The following is a 26128-nucleotide window of genomic DNA, read 5'->3' on the forward strand; positions in this document are numbered from 1 at the left end:
TGCCCTGTATGAGAAATGAAAACCCCCCTTTATGGAAGTACACTCCAAATATTTACAGTCCAATAATGCGGTCATGACAATATATTGAACTGCCTGAAATGTAGAGCAGTATTTTATCTTACAAAATTGTTGTTTTTTTAATAGTATATTATATATTTTATTGAAACAGTGAGTGTTTTTCAGTCATGTTTTTATACACAGTTCATATCTATTAAATGTTATTAAAATTTAAATAACAGAATAGTTTGACTATGATGATTTTATATGTAAACCTGGGATTTACAAGGATTCATAATAATGAGCTAGTACAGGCTCTTAGTGACAAACTATGGAGCTTACTTTAAGACCAATTTCTAATGATAAAATGATAATGAAATATAACATATACCCTACTGTAGGTGCAATGGTGAAGTATAATGAAAATTACATATATCCTACGGTAGTTGCAATGGCGAAGTTCTTCAAACAAAATTAATTAAAACAATGAAAATATTAAAAGGTAAATAAATTAAGTAAATGTGGTTTTATTACTAGTATTTAAAGATATAGTTTTATATATTTTAAAGCAATATACCCTTAAATGGTTTGAGCTGACATTGTATAAAACTTTAGTACATTCAATGACCTTTGTTATTTATTGTAAGTTGTAAACATGTTTACGGCTAATTGTGTTTTTTGGTAAGGAATTTCTGAAGTCATACAACTAGGACATGATAAATTTGTATATATATCGGTAAGCTTCCAGTGCGATAAACCTGTGTCTTTCTTATGCAAAATAAGGGGATTGCTTCAAAACATGGTGTCATTCTTATTTTTAAGCAGAAATATTTTCCCCGTCAGATTATTTGTATATTTAAATATGTCTTATAATTAGAGCTTTCACAAGCTATTGAACTTGTTTATGTCAATATCAGAGAGAGAAAAAGAAGAACATAACTGACCAAAATGCACCAAATTAGACTAAAATAGTTAAAATTAACTTAAAGAGCGATATAAAAGTTGCACACCAAAGTAGTATCATGAAGCTTATCAAGCTGACTATAATTTTTCCATGATGTTATCTTGTTTTTTTGTTGAAACATTGAAGAATGTTAATAAGACCTAAAAAAAATGGTTTACATCCTTTTCAAAAATAGGTAGGGTAGGTAGGCTTTTTTTATTGGGCTCCATATAATAATGTTATTTTCATTAATGGAGAATGGTGTTAATCTTCTGTATAAAGCATTCAAAGTTTTAAACTACATATTGAATAGCACTTAAAAAAAACTGACCATAAAAACGGTAGAGTCGGCGCCTATTTCGTAGCTAGGGTCAGGTAATCTGAACCAAATGTATTTTATTTTAGGCCTTCAGTTGACAATTGCATGGGTTCTCATCATCGAATTATGGAATATTTGTTGAAGTAAACCTAATCAGTAAGTTTTATGCAGCATTTGTGAAAAAAGAATTGATGTGTTTCCTATATTAAACATGACAAAAAACGCAATTGTTATTATTGTTATTATTATGACAATGAAACTGAGCCTCTTTATAAACATTAAAAGCAAATTAAAGGTTATAAACTGTACAATACAGCATGTGCGCTTGGACACTCCTGTAAATAATGTGTATCTTGAGTTGGTTGATCAAAGGTTACACCTACTGGAGTATAAAAGCATAGATACAAAGTATAAAGTGTGGGATTCCTGAAACACCATATTGGGTTTTGTCACTGGAAAACAAACATTTTTAAAGAGTGGGGGTCCGTAGACTCATCAAATTATCACCCCATTATCAAACGACAGGCCAACCATTCGCAAGCATGTCATATTTGTCTCCTTCTATGGCCCGGCCCAGGTGGGAACATTTATAACCAGCATATTGGTATCTCAAGGTACATAACTGAAAAACATAAAGCAACTTCGGCCTGACTACAAGCACCCATCCAGTCTACACATGGTAAGGACCAAGTGATGTGTGTCTACCCAGTGGCCATCCTGGTGCATTCTTTTCCCGATAGGCTCAACATAATGTCAGGGCAGAGGAATGTTAGGGAGGGGGAACGTCTTTTCCATATTGGTACCCAGGAAGTTCCTAGTCAATATCTCAGCCATAGTTAACTTGTCTGTCAAATTGTGGCATCTTCTAGTGCAGGTTGCTGCAGGTGCTACCAACACCAAATTCAAAACAGGAAGCTGAGTCAGATAACATTTCTGCACAACCTGCATTTCAACAGCAACATATGCCAGTATCTATCAGGGGCCAGAGCCAATGCAAGCAAAAGTACTCAAGGAAATGGAACAAAGGAGAAATCATAAAAGAGCTGGAAAGTCATTCACTATCATGCCATAGCCATTGAGAATGATGCAGAATGCCCCCCCCCCCCCTCCCATGGATTGATTTTCTAAATGTTTCTGGTTTGAAAAGATGAATTGATCACAAAGAATTTGATATAACTATGATATGAATGCAAACTTCATGAACATGATAATATTGATGTCAAAGGTTATACATTTTACAACGTGAGCCTAGAAAACAAATAATATACCGTCATAAATGGAGTGGTATCAGTTTCTTTTTAAATAAGATTTCTCTTATTTCTGAAAGTGGTAAAGCACAATGAGAGGAAGTGCAGTGCACAAGAACCATAACTCTATTTTAGCTAATGACAAAGTTATGGCCTTCATTTCTTTTTTCTAGTCCCTAGCATAACTTGAAAACTATTGGATGGAATTTAATAAAGCTTCATACAGTGAAAGATCATAAGGAGAGAAAGTGCAGTGTACAGGAACTGCAATTCTATTTCAGCTAATTACAGAGTTAATGCCCTTTGGTTACATTTTCTTGTCTGGAGCATAACTTGAAAATTATTGGATGGAACTTAATAAAACTTCATACAGTGATAGATCATAATGAGAGGAAGTGCAGTGTACAGGAACCGCAATTCTATTTCAGCCAATTACAGTTTTTGCCCTTTGTTACTTTTTTCTTGTCCGGAGCATAACTTGAAAACTACCGGATGGAATGTAATAAAACTTTATACAATGGTAGAGCACAATGAGAAGAAGTTCAGTGTACATGAATCATTACACTATTTTAGCAATTTACAATGACGTAAGTCCATAAAATATAGTTGTCATTTATAGGTTGGCTTTCCAAATAGTTGACGTTAGTGAATAAAATATAGTTGTCATTTATAGGTTGGCTTTCCAAATAGTTGACTGCAATTTCATATCAGGGCGGCGTTCGGGGGTATTAATCACCTTCAGTGATAGCTCTAGTTTCACTTATAATAATTATTTGATCTCACACAATTACTCTTGAAATTGTTTTGAAATGTATAATTGTCAAAACTATTAATTAGGGCCTGGCAATTTTTTTGTGGTGTCACTCTCATCCATCTGTGCCTCAGTCCAGATATATGGTTTTTGTCCATAATTTCATTATCAGCCATTTGCTCACACTAAACATTTGTTATGATCATTTAAATAATTGAACTACCAGGTACATTACGGTATGTTTTTAAATTGAAATTCGAAGTTTGTATTATAACTTAGTAAGGACTAATGTTTTTCTCAGAGATACTAACAATGTTTGGTAGGTAACCTTTGTCCATAGACTTTGTAAATCTGAATAATACAACTAACTAGGCCTCAAATATGCATGTCAGTGATTGGAAAAATACAGCCAATCCTTGGCGGCATGAGGACGTTGTTATTGCGGTTTCACTTTAAGGGCAACAGCCAATTGCAAAAAGATGGATACACATTTTGTTATTAGGAACTTAAACATTGCTTTATGTACAGCAAGCTATAAAACAAAATAATATATATGATTTAAGCAATGATAAGAAGTTGTATCATGATTCTTTATCTCATTCAATTAATTTGAGTTTTCTATCAAATTTGAGTGCAATTGATACCAGCTAAACGCTGTCTTTGCAGTAGAAACATGCATTTGAAACATATTTTCAGTAAGATAGCAACCTTGTTATAACTGTTAAGTAATACTTATTTCAGAGAAAAGTGAGGGCAAGAAGAAACGGGAGAAGGAGCCAGGCTCCATGTTTCAGCGACAACGTGTTGACCTGTTGCTAGGGGAACTCGCAAAGAAATTCCCACCGAAATTTGTGGCTCCAACCCAGCCTGAGGCAAGGGTTGTCAATACCGGTAAACATGGAGTTTGTCATATGCTTGTGTTAAGTATAAAGGTTGGAGTTTTAGTTGTTAGGTATAAAAATGTGTTTGGGGGATTATCAGGAGTAACTGGAAATGGCTAAAATCCAACCTTTTTTCCCCCTCAAATTCAATGCAATAATGCTGATGACAACAAAACTACAGCATTGTTATCTTCAAGAATTTCAACCCTAACATGCATGCAAGATTAATGCACGTATCTAAAGGACCCAAGGTATTTAAATAAATATCTTAAGAAAATCAAATTCAAATAAGAAAGTGAACATCTCTTACCCAGTCTTTTTTACATGTACATGTACCCTAAACAAACAATTTTTTAGGCCCAATAAAATCTGGCAAACTTCCCAAATTTGTTGTTTTTTTATTATTAAGGAAGAGGTGTGTCATTATTGACCTATATTTAAGATGACCTTGTTTGTACTTAAAAGTTTTACAAATCATCAAAACAGAATTGCTGACACCTGTTTTGATTATGTCAAAATTATTTTTAGCCATGACATAAGATCTAGAGAATGTTAGGAGTGGCCCTTTATAATAAAATGGTACAGGAATCCATTATTATTATATTTATGTGTGAAACATTAGTGGCATTCCACCTAATGCATGACCCAACAGTGCAACAATAAAGCAGATGTAATTTGCAAGTTGTGGAAATATTAAGAAACAAATTAAATTAATACTGTTATTTTGCATACTCATTGATATTATGTTTCTTAATGACCAGTATTTATTTTACAGGAGATGAGACAGTGAAGACAGAAGCCAAGGTGGAGGTGAAACAGGAGAAGTTATCCACAGATAAACCAGTGGACAGCGCCATCAAACCGCCACCAGACAAGAAACCGAGGCTGGCTCGGTGAAGATGAGGGCAGAGTGATAAAATATTCCAATGTCATAGGCAAAGGGAGGCTACTGCAATTGACTTGAGCAATCAGGAGTTTGTACTGAACATGTACTAAATTGACAGATGTGTAGAGATATTATTAAAGAGACAGTAAAAGATCAAAGACAAGATAACTTCAGTAAACACTGAAATGTGCTAATGCATATTATATTATGAATTTTCATATACATAGTATAAATAATCACAAGCTTTACAAGAACCCTTTTTATGACTGTTGAAAAAGAAAGTAGGAACTATTGCAAAGCCCAGATATCTGTTTTTTCTTTCAACTTAAAATATCATATTGTTTTAATATATTTAACCAGTTGTTCAAATTGAAGTGGTAACCCAACTAAATATTTCCAGGACGGGTGTGCCCTGGTAGTTTCCTATTACAGTCTGATCATAGTACGGTACTGGGTTACCAATTTATTATTTGTCAAAAAATAATATGTACTGTAACAATGAAGTGTTAGTTGTAAAGAATGGGTCTTAGAAAATAAAGCACAAATGTTATTTTTTAGCCATTCTTGGGTTTTTCACAACATGAATCCCATGTTTTTCTTAATATGTCTGGGTTTCCCCCCTTTGATACCATTATTACAATAGATATAGCCCAGAATTCACGTAACTGGGTTTTCCCATGCCGGTACAAATAAAAGGAGAATTTCTGAATTAACGTGTGTATATTAAAACAGTTTATTTTTGTTTGTACCAGAGGATTAGCTTTGGAAAACCAGAATATTTATCTTTCTGGGCTTTAACTATTGATGATTAACGCTATGTGAATCCCATGTTTTTCTTAATATATCTGGGTTTCTCCTCTTTGCTACCATCATTACAATTGATGATTAACAGCGAACCCTTTCTAAATACCATTGGAAAATATTAAAACAGCAATTTATGTTATTGGGGCTAATGCTGATATATAATATTCACTTTAATCTAAGAACCTTGTAATTATACATGTTTGAAATTGCACAAAGAAATTGGTATGCTGAAAACCTTCCATTATGTGAAGCAGTAGGACTAGTAATGCAAGAGTAATGCTTCCTTTTCTTGTATAATTCTAACAATGCCTGCCATCATCCACTTGGAACAATAATCGATAAAACACGTAAATTTGCTATCTATTTCCCTTACTCAAGACTGAGACACACACAATTTAAATAAGAGTTATATTTTTTCACAAAATCTTCGAATTATGTACATATTTCAATCAACAAACACTTAAAAGTTCCTAAACAAAATACAGCCCCAAAAAGAGGAAAACAATTTTAAGTTCCCAGTGGCCATATTCAATAAACAACTAAGATTGAACTTAAATTTTAGATTAGAAATTAAGTAGTTTGATAGGCAAGTATATTAGCTGACCAATAGTCTGAATGGAATCAGTAAGGCACATGTCTTAGGATTAGGATAAGATCAATATTAAATACTGCCCCCTAGCTAATTTGCAAAAGTCATCTGATAAAAAAACGTTGTGGGCTTTCAATTGTTTCTTTAGGTCTGTTATATAGTAGTTGGGTCATCCAAGTGTTAACCAATATCTTCAGTAGGAGTGTTCATACTTCATGAATAATGATTATTTTATCTCTACGGACCTAGGAAAGATAAAAGTAGCAAGAAGTAATGTAAACATTACAGCTAGTATATTTAGAAGCTTGTATTTAATGTAACATACAAGTGATTGTAGTAAAGACATTACCATCTGTGCTAATTTTCAAAATTTAGAAACGCCCAAATTAAGCAAAAACTTTACTTTCAAATTTGCAATAGTATAACACTATAGTATGATGGTGAATGGGCAGAAAGGTCGGTAGGACAATAGTTATTGCCTTTTTTATTACTGAAACTTAAATTTGAGGCTTCCACAGTGAATACAACTGTGGATATCAATTGTCATATTCGCTAAGTTAAGCTTGAATTCTCTCCTGCACTAACATAATATTATTTCATTAATCTTTTCTATCACTTCTCCAAGTGACTACGGCCCAACTCTTGAACTTGTCGTCAAACAAGGACACAGTCCAAATTTCTACCAAGATATAACCCAAAATATTGTTTCTATGGAACTCAAAGATACAATGTATTATTGTTTGTCCGTCCCCAACCTGTACACTCTTGCTCCATACAATTGTCATGAAACTCTTAGTAAAAAGTAGTTATGAGAGGGAAATGCGCTCTTTTTAAACGAATCCAACCTTTGGCTTTTTCTCTTAGTGTTCACCCTTCAAATGTCTTATACATTCAAAGCTCATTAATGCGATTTCTTCTATTATACCGGTACATCTCAATAAATAGTTTAAGGGAATTGTGCTCAAAGTTAAGTTTGGGTTGTGTTGCAATTGCACATCAAAATGTTTTTGAGCAAGCTTTAGGTGAGCTTGTCAAATTTGTGTCAATGGCCTTCTTATGTATGAGCTTGCATAAGTGTGTTTGCCGATGATGGCTTGTCTGGGTTGTTCTATGGCAATAATGGGGAAGTTAAACTTATGCTACGTTTACACTATGTTCCAGGTAGCCACGGCAGCCCCGTGCCCGAAACGTTTCGCGCCGTGGGATTTTGGCCATTTTTTGTCTCCATAAACAAGTGTTGTTACATGTGTAGGTTGTGCTAAGTTTCCTCGCGTTTTATCCAGGTAACCGTGACAAGCCATAGGGGCGAAAAAGTAGTTCGTCCAAAGCGCACTAAGGTCCTGGGGCGGTCTACCAGGGATGCATGTACGTTGCGTCCCGGTCCGATACTTTCTGATGGGATCCCTCACGTTGTGCACATCTTCATCCAGGTCTGATGCGTTTTCCACGTTTTGTCAAGGCCTCCTATGCATCGAACGTGAACACCTCAGAACTTTGGATTACGTTTATGTCCACAGTATAAAGAAAATCCCCCAAGCAACAGCAATCACTGTATCAGAATACTTCAACAAGTAAACATGAATTCCCAAGATGAAGAAGATTGTGTTTTCACCGCAAATGAAACGTAACGAAACGGCTATCGTCCACCCTAGCTTGCCGTGAATACCGTGACAAAACGAAGCACAACGTGACAAAACTGGAAAGGAACTTCAGATGCCAGGGATTACAAATGATTCCTGCCCCCCCCCCTACGGACGATTTATAAGTTGTGTAATGGCGTATTACGTACTGTAAAGAACTGTCACGTGTCATTGCGTTTACCCCGTTTTACTACGACCTACTACGTTTCTCATCCATACCATGGCTGCCGTGGCAAATTTTTTGACAGTTTAAAATTTTGGCCCAGCATGCACGGCAATAACGGTTTTGATCATTATAGTGTTAAATGAGTTTAATATGATAAAGCACAGTCTAGATAGTGGTACAAAAGAAACATAGTTATGTAAATTTAATATTCATACTAGGTTCTAGACACCAGATACATTTGCTAGAAAACATTTTTGGTAAAAATCTAATAAAAATTAATATTGTGTAAATGCATTGAATCTTACTTACTGATGAATCACGACTGTTATAACACATGCATTTTTCAGTTTTTGCGCATTTTTCCAATTTAAAATTTACTAGGGTTCTCTTCCAAGTAAAATCTTAATATGTTTAAAAAAAGCGTTGGTATATTTATCTGTATTCATCACATGACTTTCACATGACAAATATCCACACTTCACAGCTTCCTGGAAGAACAGACATTGCAAGAAAGCAGTTTACTGCTGCAAAACAATGTAGACACAGAGCTCTACAGATCAACATTGGTGATCAAATTGCTTGATTGAAACTTTTAGGTTAACTATGCTAAAAAATGACAGCAAGTTTCTACACTTACTGACAGTTTAGTGTGTGCAACAATCACAGGACTTGCAAGGTGTTCGGAAAAACCATTCAACGCTTTATTTAACTGGGAAACCAATATGTGCTATTTTTAAACGGGGAAACTCGGCTGAGAGAGCGATATGATTGTTGCGTTTATCCTATTAATCACGTAAAATTATGTATTATCGTACTCAATCTATTTCGTAATGACAATTCTAGGCTTAATTTAAAGGAAATACTGTGTGTGGATTTGGGGGCCATCTGGTGTGTAGGACTTTTAACCTGAAATTCTTGATCTAACAATATTCTGTCCTACTCACATTTATGAAATGACCCCAACATCTACCTACAACACCATCGTATCCAAGCAACCGCATCAGTTCTGCAACACTATAGGAAGAATTTTTAATATGCAGTACAAGAATCATGCTACAATTACTGCTAGTTCAAGATTTTAAATAAAAAAGCCTTCATTTTGATTTTACTTTTATTTTCAATACACCACATCATCTGTTTCAAAAGCCATTTGATGAACACATTAAAAATGGATTCTATATTATCATCAAGGACAAAGAGTAGAATCCATTAAAATAAGGATATTTATTTTGTACAAATTAACATAGCGATTAACATAGCGACTCTTGGAATTAAAACATGCTCAGTATATTTATGCACATGATATTATGCACCAAAGTCTGTACTAACAAGGAATGAGCTTGTAAAACGAAACCTGTGTTAAGTCCCTCAAGTGTAGTTAACCCATCAGTTTATAGTGCACAATCATTCACCTGCCTGTGATTCTGACAGTTGCAAGATTATTGGATGGTCGGGGGTTTCGTTGGTTCTGGCCAGCCCTTTGTCTTTGGCCTCCTGTTTGTTGGCCCCCACTGTACTGCCCAGCACCTGTCGCCACTCCACCTCCGTACTGTCCCTGCGTGTCGTAACCACCCTGCCCTGCAGGCTGCTGGTAGCTGGAAAACTGTCCCTGGTTGTACTGCTGATAGGAGGAGCCCTGGTACTGTTGCTGGGACTGGGCAGAGGGTTGGCTGAAGCCCGGTCTGTTCCCACCAACGGGTCCAGGAGCGACGGCGCTTGACGGGTACTGGCTTGGGTTGTATCCTGGGGGATACTGGGCAGATCCTTGAATGGCCGAATACTGGCCAGCAGGGGGTGGTGGAGCGCCAGGAACCACAGGGGGTGGAGGCTGGTTGTAGTTAGGGTACTGGGGTTGCTGGGAGGAGGCTTGAGAGTAGGCCCCTGCCTGCTGGTGGGATCCCATAATGTTCTGTATGCTCTGAGCACCCTCTCCTGACATGAATGAGGCCTGATACTGTCCTGAGGAGATGTATGGGTTGTACTGGGTGAAGTCTGTAGACCCTTGAGGGGTGTAGCTGGTCTGAGGGGTCTGGGGGTTGACAGGGTTGGCTCCATACACATCCTGGCCTGGTACAGACCCTGACTGGGACAGCTGCTGAAACAAAACAGACATGACTCTACATAAATATGGATTTTTCCTTAAAATTATTATCATAATATTGTTTGATTAAACTAAGCACATAACTTTTCAATTAAAATTATTAAACATTTTTTTTTACACTTAAATGCAAAATTGCTATCAACAAGACTTCTAGAGGCAGTGTTGCAGTCTAGTTATCAACAAGGCTTCTAAAGGCAATGTTGCCTTATAGTTATTTACAAAACTTCTGAAGACAATGTTGCTGTCTAGTTATTTACAAGATTTCTAAAGGCAATGTTGCAGTCTAGTTATCAACAAGGCTTCTTTAGACAATGTTGCTGTCTAGTTATCAACAAGGCTTCTTTAGACAATGTTGCTGTCTAGTTATCAACAAGACTTCTAAAGGCAATGTTGCCGTATAGTTATCAACAAGACTTCTAAAGGCAATGTTGCAGTCTGGTTAACAACAAGACTTCAAAAAGGCAATGTTGTTGTACAGTTATCAACAAGACTTCTAAAGGCAATGCTGCAGTCTAGTTATCAACAAGACTGTTAAAGGAAATGTTGCTGTATAGTTATCAATAAGACTTCTAAAGGCAATGTTGCTGTCTAGTTATCAACAAGACTTCTAAAGGCAATGTTGCAGTCTAGTTAGCAACAAGACTTCAAAATGGCAATGTTGTTGTACAGTTATCAACAAGACTTCTAAAGGCAATGTTGCAGTCTAGTTATCAACAAGACTTCTAAAGGCAATGTTGCAGTCTGGTTAGCAACAAGACTTCTAAAGGTAGTGTAGCAGTCTAGTTAGCAACAAGACTTCAAAATGGCAATGTTGTTGTACAGTTATCAACAAGACTTCTAAAGGCAATGTTGCAGTCTAGTTATCAACAAGACTTCTAAAGGAAATGTTGCTGTATAGTTATCAAAAAGACTTCTAAAGGCAATGTTGCTGTCTAGTTATCAACAAGACTTCTAAACGCAATGTTGTAGTCTAGTTATAAACAAGACTTCTGGAGGCAGTGTTGCAGTCTAGTTATCAACAAGACTTCGGAAGAAAATGTTGCTGTCTAGTTATCAACAAGACTTCTAAAGGTAGTGTAGCAGTTTAGTTATCAAAAAGTCTTCTAAAGGCAATGTTGCTGTCTAGTTATCAATAAGACTTCTTAAGGGAATGTTGCTGTCTAGTTATCAAAAGGACTTCTTAGGGCAATGTTGCTGTGGAGTTATTAACAAGATTTCTAAAGACAATGTTGCAGTCTAGTTTTTTTACAAGGCCTTTAAAAGTAGTGTTTCCTTCTTGTTATTAACAAGACTTGTTAAGGCAATGTTGCAGTCTAGTTATCAACAAGACTTCTAGAGGCAATGTTGCTGTCTAGTTTTTAAAAATGGTTCATGGATGTATGTGTGTACATGTGATATAAAGGAAGTCTATGGGTGTGTGATGGAGGTGTGGAATGTGTGATTGTGGGCACTGTACCTGTGAGGTGTGTGACGGGCACTGTACCTGTGGAAAGTGTGATTGTGGGCCCTGTACCTGTATGGGTGTGTGATTGCTGGGCCCTGTACCTGTTGGGAATGTGATTGTGGGCCCTGTACCTGTGGGGTGTGTGATTGTGGGCCCTGTACCTGTGAGGTGTGTGATTGTGGGCCCTGTACGTTGGGGTGTGTGATTGTGGGCCCTGTACATGTGGGGTGTGTGATTGTGCGCCCTGTACCTGTGGGGTGTGTGATTGTGGGCCCTGTACCTGTTGGGTGTGTGATTGTGGGCCCTTTACCTGTGGAGTGTGTGATTGTGGGCCCTGTACCTGTGGAAAGTGTAATTGTGGGCCCTGTACCTGTGAAGTGTGTGCCCTTTACCTGTGGGGTGTGTGATTGTGGGCCCTGTACCTGTGGGGTGTGTGATTGTGAGCCCTGTACCTGTGAGGTGTGTGATTGTGAGCCCTGTACCTGTGAGTTGTGTGATTGTGGGCCCTGTACCTGTGGGGTGTGTGATTGTGGGCCCTGTACCTGTGGAGTGTGTGATTGTGGGCCCTGTACCTGTGGAAAGTGTGATTGTGGGCCCTGTACCTGTGGAGTGTGTGGTTGTGGGCCCTGTACCTGTGGGGTGTGTGATTGTGGGCCATGTACCTGTGGGGTGTGTGATTGTGAGCCCTGTACCTGTGAGGTGTGTGATTGTGGGCCCTGTACATGTGGAACGTGTGATTGTGGGCCCTGTACCTGTGGGGTGTGTGATTGTGGGCACTGTACCTGTGAGGTGTGTGACAGGCACTGTACCTGTGGAAAGTGTGATTGTGGGCCCAGTACCTGTATGGGTGTGTGATTGCTGGGCCCTGTACCTGTTGGGAATGTGATTGTGGGCCCTGTACCTGTGAGGTGTGTGACAGGCACTGTACCTGTGGGGTGTGTGATTGTGGGCCCTGTACCTGTGAGGTGTGTGATTGTGGGCCCTGTACATGTGGAGTGGTGATTGTGGGCCCTGTACCTATGGGGTGTGTGATTGTGGGCCCTGTACCTGTGAGGTGTGTGATTGTGGGCCCTGTACATGTGGTGTGTGTGACTGTGGGCCCTGTACCTGTGGGGTGTGTGATTGTGGGCCCTGTACCTGTGGGGTGTGTGATTGTGGGCCCTGTACCTGTGGAAAGTGTGATTGTGGTAAGTGTGATTGTGGGCCCTGTACATGTGGTGTGTGTGATTGTGGGCCCTGTACATGTGGTGTGTGTGATTGTGGGCCCTGTACCTGTGGGGTGTGTGATTGTGGGCCCTGTACCTGTGGGGTGTGTGATTGTGGGCCCTGTACATGTGGAGTGTGTGTTTGTGGGCCCTGTACCTATGGGGTGTGTGATTGTGGGCCCTGTGAGGTGTGTGATTGTGGGCCCTGTACATGTGGTGTGTGTGACTGTGGGCCCTGTACCTGTGGGGTGTGTGATTGTGGGCCCTATACCTGTGGGGTGTGTGATTGTGGGCCCTGAACCTGTGGAAAGTGTGATTGTGGTAAGTGTGATTGTGGGCCCTGTACCTGTGGAAAGTGTGATTGTGGAAAGTGTGATTGTGGACCCTGTACATGTGGTGTGTGTGATTGTGGGCCCTGTACTTGTGGGGTGTGTGATTGTGGGCCCTGTACCTGTGGGGTGTGCGATTGTGGGCTCTGTACCTGTGGAAAGTGTGATTGTGGGCCCTGTACCTGTGGAAAGTGTGATTGTGGAGTGTGATTGTGGGCCCTGTACATGTGGTGTGTGTGATTGTGGGCCCTGTACCTGTGGTGTGTGTGATTGTTGGCCCTGTACCTGTGGAAAGTGTGATTGTGGGCCCTGTACCTGTGGAAAGTGTGATTGTGGAAAGTGTGATTGTGGGCCCTGTACATGTGGTGTGCGTTATTGTGGGCCCTGTACCTGTTGGGTGTGTGATTATGGGCCCTGTACCGGTGTGGTGTGTGATTATGGGCCCTGTACCTGTGTTGTGTGTGATGTGCACAATACCTGTGGGGTGTGTGATTGCTGGGCTTGCTCTGCAATGGAGGCTTGACTGGCCCCCCGCAACATGCTCGATTCCCTCCCCTTGTCACTCTTCTGCGGGGTGGACCTCTTAGCCTGTCCACCATGATCCATCTTCATTGATTTGAGAGACTGGCTCCCCGGAGTCACTTGGTCAGAGGGTGTCGACTGGGGAGAAACACAACAGGTTCATTTGAATTAGGCAATCTTTTATTTTTCTTATTGAAATACTCATATGAATGTTTTAAAACTTTCAAATTTCCTTTTATAAAATACATGAAGTCATACATATCATAAGTTGTCATTCTCCATTGAATTCAAGACATAGTGAAGTATTGTTAAGTATCAACTCTTCCTGCTAACCTGGAGTGATCGTTTCCTATCACCAGACTGTGAATTAGGAGTGCGGGAGGGGTTCAAGGCAGGTGGTGGAGGGGGTGGGGAGTCACGGGGCTCTGCCTGCGGTTGATTGGATGGAGAGTAGAGGTCCAAAACCTGGTGACATACATCTGAAATACACATAGATAACATCTAAAATACACATAGATAAACATAAAAATCCTTGACAAGAAACTTCTGCTAACAAACATTGTGGAATGACAAAATGGTAAAGTAAAAGTGTGATCGCTCGAGGATGCCGGGGTCCGAACTGAAACCTCGAGGGAACCCATGACCCGAGTTTCAATTTTTCAGTCAGTTATGAAATATTGTTCTGTGTATTTTAAGTTTGAAGTTGTCAAACTGACTGTTTACTATGACACCGATAATATGTTGCATTGTGGAAATCGCTAATATGTTCAAAGGCTGTCGTATACTAAATGTTAATGAAAAAACAACCATAAATGAATAAATAGTTATGTTTATTTTTACAAAAAGCACATTTTCTAAACAAGCAACATTTAAATATGACAGTACATATTATTGCATTAGTCAGATTCAAGTTTTGCAAAATCAAGGATAGATGATTGGCGCATCTTGTCTGTCTCGCGGAACTGTTCAAACTCATACTTATCTTAAATGCCTTTTTTAACTAATAGCGATCTTGCCTAAACAGTGATAAACATTTTTTTACACCTTATGCAATTTCCTTTCAACAGTCATTACAATTTTATTTTTAAAACTTGCGAAAATTTTAACACCTTAAGCAATTTTTTGTTTATTAAGTTCAGGAAAAAATGCGAAATTATGACCTCAAGGGAGCCATAAGGTGTTGTGTATGATTTGTGTATTTGGGACCAGGTATTGCGCTCGACTGCTCTACTTATTTAGGTTTCAGGAAAAATGTTCGGGACCTAGGCTCTGACCTCAAGGGACCGCGGGTTCTCGAACAACCGCCTGTTTGAACAACCGCAGTTTTAATGTAAATAAACTCAATAAACATTATCCAATTATCATCTATCATCCTTCAACTATAATTCTGCAACAAATAATGAAAACAAAATGTCAATTTTTCAGTCGAACAAGGGGAATAACCTGACAATAATTACAGCCAGAGTGATGGACCTAGCTATGAATGTGGATACTTTCTCGGGCAAGATGTGTACCAAGTTCAATTTGAATATCCTCACCATAATTTTAGTTATGGCCATGGTTTAAGGTTTTTTCACCATAATGCCACTGTTGTTTATGATGATAGCGACAACAAAGACACTAAGGCTGTGACAATACTTCTTCTTAAACTTCTAAAAACAGTTCAACTAAAAATTGATAATTGTTCAAATAAAAAAACACTTCTTTCAGGATTAAAGTAAAAGAAAAACATCGCTTTTTTCATTTCATTCTCTAAACATTTGATATATTTTGAATAACATTGAGATATTATACGTGTAAAATTCTAATGCTTCACATAGAAAGAAAACTACTCACTACTGTATTTACGCTATTTTACCACTTGCCCATGTCCTACCTTCCATGAGTTCTACGGTGAGGTCGGCAACAAGTGACTCCCACCAGCGCTGTTTGGTTCCCAGGACCTTGCCATCCCAGTCAGTGACGTCCAGCTTGTTGAGTCGTGTGCCGAGGTACATCAGCGACACAGCGATGATCTCCGGCTCCCATTGCAGAGACAACGTTGTACACAGGCTGGAATGCATGGATAACACCATTATTATCAATACATAAAGCAATTATGATACAGAATTGAATTGGTTATCTTAGCTTGATAGAGAAATAAAGCCTAACAAACTACACATATTTATAATAATGGCAATAACTAGAAATAATTGTATTTTAATACAACTGAGAAATCCAGGCGTTTTTAGGGGAGGTTATGCGAAACATAGCTGGAACTCACCATATATAAACCTTGCCAAAAAGAACCTTGAACTACTAACCTGTCATTAATGAATGTCCAAGCCATCTGTACTAACTTTTGCACCTTCTCTTTGTCAGCTGTAATACAGAATACAAGAATTCCATTTAGAACATGGAAGAGCAGAAACATTTAATGTAAAGCCCTGATTACACCAATATTGCAACCGAACAATCTCAACCAGTTTCAAGCCTTTTGTTGTATGTGCAGTGAGCAGTTGCCAATATACAGCGAAGATCAATCACTGACAAGTTGCAAAGACTATCGCTGAATGATCAACTATCATACCCTTATTAAAAAATATGAACAGATGTGGTCTCAGTGGTCGTAAGTCGGTAATGCAACTAAAATCAGTGACATCACGTTTGCAATGTTGGTGTGACCAGGACTTAAACTACACACTGACAAATGCTTGTTAAGATGATGCACGATTTTGTATTGAGGAAAAACTGCAAATTAGTTTCTGTAGATAAAAATAATTTTTATACATTAAATACATCATACAAAGCACCTAAAACATGACTTGAATTTTTGTCATAGAAATATTGTAGATAATGGTCTTCAAAAGCCCTTATAAAATACTGTGAGGCAAAAAACAAAACCATTATGCCTGGTACATTACCTTTAATCATTTTGGCATACTTTAGGAGAAATGCATACCGTTCCTCTGTACATTACCTTTTATCATTTTGGCATACTTTAGGAGAAATGCATACCGGTCCTCGGTACATTACCTTTAATCATTTTGGCATACTTTAGGAGAAATGCATACCGTTCCTCGGTACATTACCTTTAATCATTTTGGCATACTGAGAAATGCATACAAGTCCTCCGTACATTACCTTTAATCATTTTGGCATACTTTAGGAAAAATGCACATGGGTGCTCGGTACATTACCTTAAATCATTTTGGCATACTTTAAGAGAAATGCATACCAGTCCTCGGTACATTACCTTTAATCATTTTGGCATACTTTAGGAGAAATGCAATATGGGTCCTCGGTACATTACCTTTATTCATTTTGGCATACTTTAGGAGAAAGGCATACCGGTCCTCAGTACATTACCTTTAATCATTTTGGCATACTTTCGGAGAAAGGCATACCGGTCCACGGTACATTACCTTTAATCATTTTGGCATACTTTAGGAGAAAGGCATACCGGTCCTCGGTACATTACCTTTAATCATTTTGGCATACTTTAGGAGAAAGGCATACCAGTCCTCGGTACATTACCTTTAATCATTTTGGCATACTTTAGGAGAAAGGCATACCGGTCCTCGGTACATTACCTTTAATCATTTTGGCATACTTTAGGAGAAAGGCATACCGGTCCTCGGTACATTACCTTTATTCATTTTGGCATACTTTAGGAGAAAGGCATACCGGTCCTTGGTACATTACCTTTAATCATTTTGGCATACTTTAGGAGAAAGGCATACAGGTCCTCGGTACATTACCTTTTATCATTTTGGCATACTTGAGGAGAAAGGCATACGGGTCCTCAGTACATTACCTTTAATCATTTTGGCATTCTTGAAGAGAAAGGCATACGGGTCCTCGGTACATTACCTTTTATCATTTTGGCATACTTGAGGAGAAAGGCATACGGGTCCTCGGTACATTACCTTTAATCATTTTGGCATTCTTTAGGAGAAAGGCATACGGGTCCTCGGTACATTACCTTTAATCATTTTGGCATACTTTAGGAGAAAGGCATACGGGTCCTCGGTACATTACCTTTAATCATTTTGGCATTCTTTAGGAGAAAGGCATACGGGTCCTCGGTACATTACCTTTAATCATTTTGGCATTCTTTAGGAGAAAGGCATACGGGTCCTCGGTACATTACCTTTAATCATTTTGGCATACTTTAGGAGAAAGGCATACGGGTCCTCGGTACATTACCTTTTATCATTTTGGCATACTTGAGGAGAAAGGCGTACGGGTGCTCAGTCTGGAGGTCAAACTTGATGGTTTGCAGCAGGATTCTCTCCAGCGTCATCACCTCCTCCTACAGATATCAAAATCCTGGTTACAATGTCAGCATGATGCCTAATCCAGAGTTTCTTATTTTGTAAACAGGTTATAACATTAATCGTAACCTAGTGTATGATAAAAGTGTTCCAGTTATGATACAACAAATGAAAATGAGAATGCAACACATTATAACACATGTACCAATTAACCACCATTCACACAGTTGCAACAGATAGATGGCATTACTATGAGGAAAAGCAGCCAGACAAATAGTTACCCTGGGATCATTTCCAAACTGGGCAAACTGTTTTCCATTGAGGATGGTCTGCGAGATCTTGATGATGTCCTTACATTTCTTTGGCGTCTCTTCAACCTTCCCGGCAAGGAACAGACAGCAGGAAGCAGTCACCTGGACCATACAGGCAGTATTAAGATTATGCAAATTCGGATTGTTTAAATTATTCATATAAATTTGGTTTTGCAGTAAATTGAGTATATAGATGCATAACTTACTTATTCCAAAGTAGCAGGTATCAAAGTGAAACATGAATTATTTCAAAAACCCACATTTAAATATTAGTGTGCAACAGTTTCGATTGTAAAGTTAAAGTAAAAGGCCTTTCAGAATCATACATATATGTATAAATCACACCTCCAACATGAATGACGCAACGCCGTTGGTCCCCATATTTTTCCATATCAGGTCACCAAATTTATATGATATCGTACCAAAATGGCGTCTATTTTCTGATTCCAAAGAATAAATGAAACATTTGAACATGTAAACTGGATGTCGACTTGATATATACGCTCTCACCTGATATGGTTTCCTTTGCCCCGTATATCCCACATCGGGTCACCAACTAACCCTGTTACTTATAGTATAGGTACAGTCGTAACCCGTCATGCACCTTGTAAGAAAGTCTTATACAGCATACTCACATATCTCAAAAAAGTCTTATACAGTATACTCACATATCTAGGGAAGTCTTATACAGTATACTCGGATATAAACGGAAGTCTTATAAATACAGTATACTCACATATCTAGAGAAGTCTTATACAGTATACTCACATATCTAGGGAAGTCTGATACAGTTTACTTTGGTATCTAGGGCAGTCTTATACAGTATACTCACATATGTAGGGAAGTGTTATACAGTATACTCACATATCTAGGGAAGTCTTATCCAGTATACTCACATATCTAGGGAAGTCTGATACAGTATACTCGGATATATAGGGAAGTCTTGTACAGTATACTCACATATCTATGGAAGTCTTATTCAGTATACCGGGTACTTACATATCTAGGGAAGTCTTTAAATGAATGAAACATGTAAAATCTGTGGAAGTACACAACTCCTGTGGCACATGTGTCATATCGCCTGTAAGAAAAGCAATTAACATTCATGATTTTCAATCACATTTATATAGTATGTTTCAATACAAATCCAAACAGTTTTTAAATGATAACAACTATAGTTATAATTGGCTTTAAACACTTATGATTGGAAGTCTAAGAGCACTTACAGTTTGAGTTTAGTTCCTGCCTCAACAATAAATCTGGAGCCCTCTCTTCGGTATCTATTCTCTGTAGACGAGTCAATTCCATCTTTGTACGACGGCGAGTTCTTGATCTCCTTCTTCTCATAATACCAGCAAGGCATCTACAAAACAAGTTGAGCCATATTCCTTCAATATAATATTTAGAAAGCAAGTTTTTATCCTACTAAATATGGCAGACACTGCCATCTAAAACTGCCGTGATGTTCTACAGATTGATAGAATTGTGGAGACTTTGTATGACAACAGTATCAAGATTTCCAGCAGACTTCATACCATTTACTTGGTGATATTTTACCTCATATATTTCATTTTTTTTCGTAAAAATAATCAGTGATAATGATTAAAAATCATATAAAATGTGTTTTTAGATTATCTTTAATCACCTTAATTTTCCATTTGAAAATCACAGAAATGAACCGAATAAAATTCAGATTTTCATTGGTCCGTATAAACATAAACTAGAAATCCCATTGTACATTGTAAAATTAGTCAGATAAAATAAAGGAGTATCGGAAATGAGCTCTTTAGATCTGTGATTGTTTAAAAGATGAAGAATTTTATTTCCCAGGGAACGAATTTTCCAGAAAAGTAACCCAGATCCTTGTTAAGGGTAAACACAATAAATAAACACTAAAAGTAATCAACACATTGTTTTTGAACTTGATTTTTTTTGCGTTATACGGTCCTGCTTTGTTTTCCTCTCTTTGCATTCAGACCTACTTAACAGTTTAAGATTTATCAGTCATGAGAGAGTGTTAACGCAAGGAGTGTACTTAGTCTAATAATTGTAGGTTGACAGTTTTTTTTTTTTTTGATATGGCAAATCCTTCACGTACAAATTGTTTTGTACCAAAAGTGGGTAGTTATTCCGATTGGGATTCACAGTCAAAGCATATTGCGTCTTTAAAATATCATTAAAACAAGAAATATTACCAGATAATGTTATTTTATATTAGTTCCGTACACAAAAAATAAATATCCAACAAATACGTATGAGTTTGATGGGTTTTTCTTCATTTCATTCTGTCAAAGTTGTTATGATTGTATTTATGAGGTCTACCTCGAAGCTTGTCGGTGGTGGCGGAGCTATTACGATTTGGCCGAGTTGTTCCGCTTGGCATAATTGTTGTCTGTGTCAGTCAAGTTTTGTTATATTGGAAAGGTAAATCATGTGTTTTAATGCATTTAATGCTTGTTTTGTGCAAAATAGCTTTACACTTACATGGTAAAAGATGAATATAAACCTTTATTATCCATTTCAAACATAAACTATTTTACTTAATACAATTGCAATATTTTTTTAAACATCCCAAATTTTTGCACAAACCAGTTTATAGATTAGAGATTGGAAGAATTCCGTATAATACATCTATTATTTTAGACTAGGAGTGTACTGTACTTAGAAAATATTAATTTATTCATGATAAACATAATATGAAACGAAAAATAATTTATCACTTCCTTAAAATGTTTGCATAGTAGCAGGGTTCCCCCTGGGTTCTAAAAAATTGTCGCCACTTTTTTTGCCGGGTGTTAAGGGGGCCGCAAAATGCCCCCTTACAGGTCCAGGGCAGCGCCCTTGTGGGGATTCAAAGGAGCTCCTTGTAGCTCATGGGGAATAAGCATTTTAAGAGCCTTAGATTGCATTTTATTAGCACATTGTCGTGCAAAAACATAATATTTTATTGTTTAAGAAGCACAAGTTATTCACAAATTGTTTTTCTATTGACAAAATATATGGGTCAGCATATAAATAAAACAAAATGAAAATATTGCAAAAAAAGCGACATACATCAATATGTTGATTTCTGTCAAATGCCTGCATACAATAGTGTTTTAGAATTAAAAAATACAATTATGAAATTATGAGATAAACTTAAAATAAATGGAAACTCAAAAAAATGTACATTGTCAAACTTAGGCCATACTATCGGAAACCTTATTAAATGGGATGTAATTTTACTTATTAGTTAGCATACCTTATTATAATGGCTTAATGACTTCTGTTAATCTTTTTGATACCTTTTAACCCCCTAGAATGCTGCATTTATAGCAATTACCCAATTGCTTCAAAACCGAACGCACAACTATTTTTAGCGCGCAAACGTCATTACGAAATTTGCATATCATGTGACTTTCCGACAATCTAAAATTCTATGATTTGCATTTTTAAAACTAACACCTTAATTACACAACAACAAAGCTGTTGAGCTTAATATTTAAATTGTTTTTGTTAAAAAGAGCCATATAAGTTAAAAGAATGTCATTGTTAATCCATAAAAGCAATAAAACTCCGCAATAATTAACGAGATGTTGACTGGACCGTGACTGTTTGGCCTAATTATCGGATTTGTTGATGCACCAGCGGATGTGCTTCATTTATTACAGTGACAGAATCGATTATTATGCAGGCCGCATGGGCGCCTCTTACATCATTTTAAGAAAATATTTTCAAAAAAATCGTTGTAGCCATAAATTCGCCAAATTCACTATTTTGTCGCAATTGGCGACAATGGCTATCGCCAGCGGGAACCCTGAGTAGATAAACTAATTATAGTGTTTTAGCTAAAGCGGAATGGAAGGGCGGTCCGCCCTGCCCTTTTTCGACCCCGCCCCGTTTCCCCTTTTTACACGCCCTGTCATATTTTTCCCGCCCCCTTGTGCCCTTCTGGCCATTCAGATCGTTGTTTATCACAAAGTTACTCCCTAAAAGTATTTCATTGGTCAATGTCGCCGTTTCCTAATCTGTCACAGATCAGTGCGTGCTAAGGCACACGACCGTCATCACCGCGGGTCGGATTAACGGTAATTCACGCTTATAATCAGGATGCTAATTGCTGTTCATTATGACACATTATTCCTTGTCTGAGACATCTAAGTTGTATCTCTAGATGTGGATCTTTGATGCCAATGTTGTTACAAATTTAATTAATTTAGCCATTAATAATCGGTAATCTCCTAATCACATAATTGGGTCGTCAATTATCGAAACGTCCCATGTTAACCAATCAGAGAAGACACTGGTCAAATTATATAAGTTTGTTAAATTGCGATAGAAAAAGCGAAGAATTGATGAAAAATGTTGTCAAGCATTAGTAAACAATTGATACTTGCAGTGTAAAAACAAGGCACACTTTTGAGAACATTGTTTCGTTTGAAGCAGACGGTCATTGAAAAACAGACGGTGGCGCTAAGAAAATCAAATACTCAAAACTTCATGACCAATATTTGATAGTCTTTGTGTTGAATGTTCATAATGAAAATTTGTTTTGTAATCTCAAAACTTTTTTTTGCTTTATATCGCGTTTACTTACAGAATTTTTCATTTGTACGATGTTTAATAGTAGAAGATTCGGCGAGTCACCGCCATTTTGTCATAACATTTTTCGGAGTTTATTTCTCGATTTTCTAGTTCTATTATTAAGTGTTAGTGAGTTTTTAATGAAGGATAGAGATCTTAAATGTTATTTTGTTTTAAAATGTCAGCATATTGAAATTTATTTAACCAAAGACAAGTAAACAACAGCAAAGCTGAATGTGACATTGGTAACCTATCCTGATCGTACCAAAACAAGATTCGCCCCCTGCACTTAAATAACAGCTCATATATAAGGCCATTCTGATTGTTTTAAATGTTTTGTTTTTAAATGTCTGTTTTTATTTTAGACGCTTTTTGGAGGTAAACTATACATTGCAAAAAGGAGACTCTAGACAAGTACACTTTTGATAGGCCAAAAAAGAAAACTTTTTTTAACATTCCATCTAGTAAAAGCAATAATAGTTAATGTGAATTTAAAGTTTTTTTGCATGGCACAATATTTATCTCAGGTTTTACGATAAGTATCTCTTCTCCTAAAAGTCTCCCCACTTCTCCCTAATTTGACTGGTGTGAGAAGTGACTTCTCCCAAAAAATTCAGCCTTGTGAGAGCCCTGGTGACATTACAACCCTAGATGTTAAAGAAAGTGTCTAAAGTGAAAATGAACAAGAAAGAAGAATTAAGAGTATTCTGTAGGGATATTACTACAATGTGTGCATGAACATGCATGTACTTTGGTAAGGTACATGGTCGTTTTACAACAATACAAAGCTAATATTGTGCGCTTCGTTTTCCCATTTAAGAAAGAACCATGCCCCTATTTTGGCCCACCCTGCCTTTTTTTTGGCCCACCCTGCCCTTTTTAATTCCTGGCTAAAACACTACTAATTATGTTATTCAGAAAATTCAAGTTAATCCTTAAGTACCCAATTGTTTCCTTTTACTACCTTTAGTGGTACAATATTTTATGGTACTTTCGTGGCAGTAAGTGGTCCCTGATATCAGATTGATACACCACTGTAGAATACAGATAACAAGAGAAAAGTAAAAAATAAAATGTTTTGAAGAAAAAAACTCATAAAGTATCTTTAAGTATAGTCCTCGACGATATTTATTAACTAAATCAGACTAACAAAAACATTTATATCCGAAAATGTGTATATATCCGAACAGCCCAAAGAAGGATTCAATTCCATTTTACCTTGAATAGTTAAATCTAAACGATCAATCCAATAAGCGTCTCTTGAAAAGGCTTCATTACAAAGACGTAAAATGGAAAAAATCTTCAGAATAATACTTCTTAAATATTTTTGTTAACATATTCGTCTTCGTCTTAGCCGCAATAACTTCCGGTAGAACTCGTTCACCAGCATATGTCAACAAATAGTCTCACAGGTACATACATTTCTATCTATCTATCTTCCATTAATGTCAAACCCCTACTGGGGACCTAGACATTTGCGCGTCAAGCTGCAAGAATGTTAGTAAAAGTTGTGAGAGAAACAGTGTTTTTTTTTAAACTAAATTAAAATAAGAAGGTACAGTCAGATTTAAAAAGTAAAACTAGTTTTGATAGCTTCCTATTGCGAGACATGTTCATTCGGGCAGACAGCCTGATTGTTCACTGCTCCAGGGTAGGGCAGGCCGCTATGTTGGGTGGGAGGTTGAAGATGATGGTCTTGTCAGTGGGATTAGTTAGCCAGAGATAGGGATTGCTATTAGGTTATGTGTTATTTTGTACATAAGAGAAAGCCTGTTATCTATTCTTCTATGATCAAGCATACGCCACTGTAAAGATTGCATCATGTTAGTGACACAGTGTACCTTAATGTTCCTCCTCAGGAAGCCCAGTGTGTTGTTTGCCTTCTTAGAGATGCGATTTATGTGTGTGTCCCACGATAGATCTGAGGACAGATCAACACCAAGATATTTTGCTACAGGATACAGATTCTAGTAAGCAATGGTGAAGAGTGTACTGTGTTGGAATTGGGTTTTTGGCCCTTGTTATGCGAACAACATCTACGAGATCTCGTAGATGGGTTAAATTTCCCAATTCAAATGTCCCATTCATGACTCCAATGTTCAAGTGTATCAAGATCATTTTGGAGAATTTCTGATTGTTTTGCTGTTGACAGAGTTAAATAAATGGCAGTATCATCATCAAATAGTCTGACTTTGGATTTAACACTCTGAGGAAGGTCATTAATGTAGACTAAGAAGAGAAGTGGCCCAGTATTTTAGGGAGATCACGTTGCGGAGATCATTTACTATTTAATTTGAAAACCGTTCTGTATTTTCAACGAAGGCGCTAATTTGTCTATGTTCTTCCAACGAATCATCTTGTCCAGAAGTCAGGAGAATGTGTTCTGTGACCTCTTGGTTCTGTATTCGTTATGTTGTGGAGGTTAAAGAACATTTTTCCCTAAATCAGCACAGAAGAAATAACAGCCAATCAGGTAGTGAGAAATGGTTTCATGGTCACCACATATACGTACACCAGGGGGGTTCTTTGACTCCAATTGTGTGAATGCGATCATTCAATTTGCAGTGCCCTCTCTGAAGCTGTAGTAGAATGCGTTAGTTTGGAAAGGAGTTGAATGAAATATTCTTCTGTTTATTAGAGGGGCGGTTGGTATATAGTATTCTTGCTTTTTTCTGAAATGTCCCATCTTTTTGCCCATTCGATATAAAGCGCGTTTCTTGCTGCTGATTTGATGTCGCCTTGGGAAATTGCTGTTATAAAATCCTCATCCAGCAGCTCGATCCAGCCTCTTTTGCAGCTTTTTGGCCAGCATGTCAGCTACCTCATTTCCTTGAATGTCAACATGGCCTGGTGTCCAGGAAATTTCAACATGCATGTTTGATTGTTCACAAGATTGCAGAAGGTTTTGAATTTCAGTGATCACGCTTTTGTGAGAAGAGAAGGGCCATTCTGAGGTGAGAATTCCAGCTGAGGTTTGACTGTCTGTTAATATCCTTTCATTTTGTATTTGCTTCGTCTTGTCTTCATCATAATAAAGTCATTTTATTGCCACCAACTCTCCAACTAGTATTGAAGCACTCTTGGCAACTGGCTAGCTCAAGTCTACTCTTCCTGATTATTGAAGTATATGCAGGCTCCTGATCCACATGGCTCTGGATTTCCTAAGCATGACCC

The 26128-nt window shown here is 37.6% G+C and overlaps 2 protein-coding genes across 3 annotated transcripts in view; one reads left to right on the plus strand and one right to left on the minus strand.

Annotated features, from left to right (window-relative positions):
* Positions 1-5581, plus strand: part of LOC128208295 (mediator of RNA polymerase II transcription subunit 6-like) — a 26015-nt gene extending 20434 nt beyond the window's left edge. Inside the window, exons 8-9 of the mRNA XM_052911837.1 lie at positions 3999-4148; positions 4914-5581. Of these exons, the coding sequence (XP_052767797.1) occupies positions 3999-4148; positions 4914-5035 (272 nt within the window). The 3' untranslated portion in view covers positions 5036-5581. The remainder of the gene's footprint in view (positions 1-3998; positions 4149-4913) is intronic.
* A 3730-nt stretch (positions 5582-9311) lies between these two features.
* Positions 9312-24328, minus strand: LOC128208291 (cyclin-K-like). Of its 2 annotated transcripts, none has more exons than XM_052911828.1 (10): positions 24173-24328; positions 19618-19754; positions 19391-19472; positions 18362-18493; positions 18013-18118; positions 16128-16185; positions 15701-15876; positions 14158-14303; positions 13780-13962; positions 9312-10315 (listed from the first exon to the last, which is right to left on the minus strand). In XM_052911828.1, exons 2-10 carry the CDS (start codon positions 19752-19754, stop codon positions 9632-9634), a joined length of 1704 nt encoding a protein of 567 aa, XP_052767788.1. In that variant the 5' UTR covers positions 24173-24328; the 3' UTR covers positions 9312-9631. The 2 variants fall into 2 exon arrangements, with proteins under 2 accessions (XP_052767788.1, XP_052767787.1); XM_052911827.1 differs by having other exon boundaries at positions 9313-10318.
* Positions 24329-26128: the final 1800 nt, after the last annotated feature.

The sequence above is a fragment of the Mya arenaria genome, chromosome 11 (assembly GCF_026914265.1).
Source record: "Mya arenaria isolate MELC-2E11 chromosome 11, ASM2691426v1".
In the NCBI taxonomy this organism is placed as follows: Eukaryota; Metazoa; Mollusca; class Bivalvia; order Myida; family Myidae; genus Mya; species Mya arenaria.

Bases quoted from the DNA above. Each gene is read 5' to 3' on its own strand.
- LOC128208291 (XM_052911827.1), bottom strand. From the start codon at position 19,754: ATGCCTTGCTGGTATTATGAGAAGAAGGAGATCAAGAACTCGCCGTCG. The intron at 15,877-16,127 runs GTTAGTAGTTCA...CATGCATTCCAG, and splicing joins TGGACATTCATTAATGACAG to CCTGTGTACAACGTTGTCTC. The intron at 10,319-13,779 runs GTATTGTGCACA...GTTTTGTTTCAG, and splicing joins AGCAATCACACACCCCACAG to CAGCTGTCCCAGTCAGGGTC.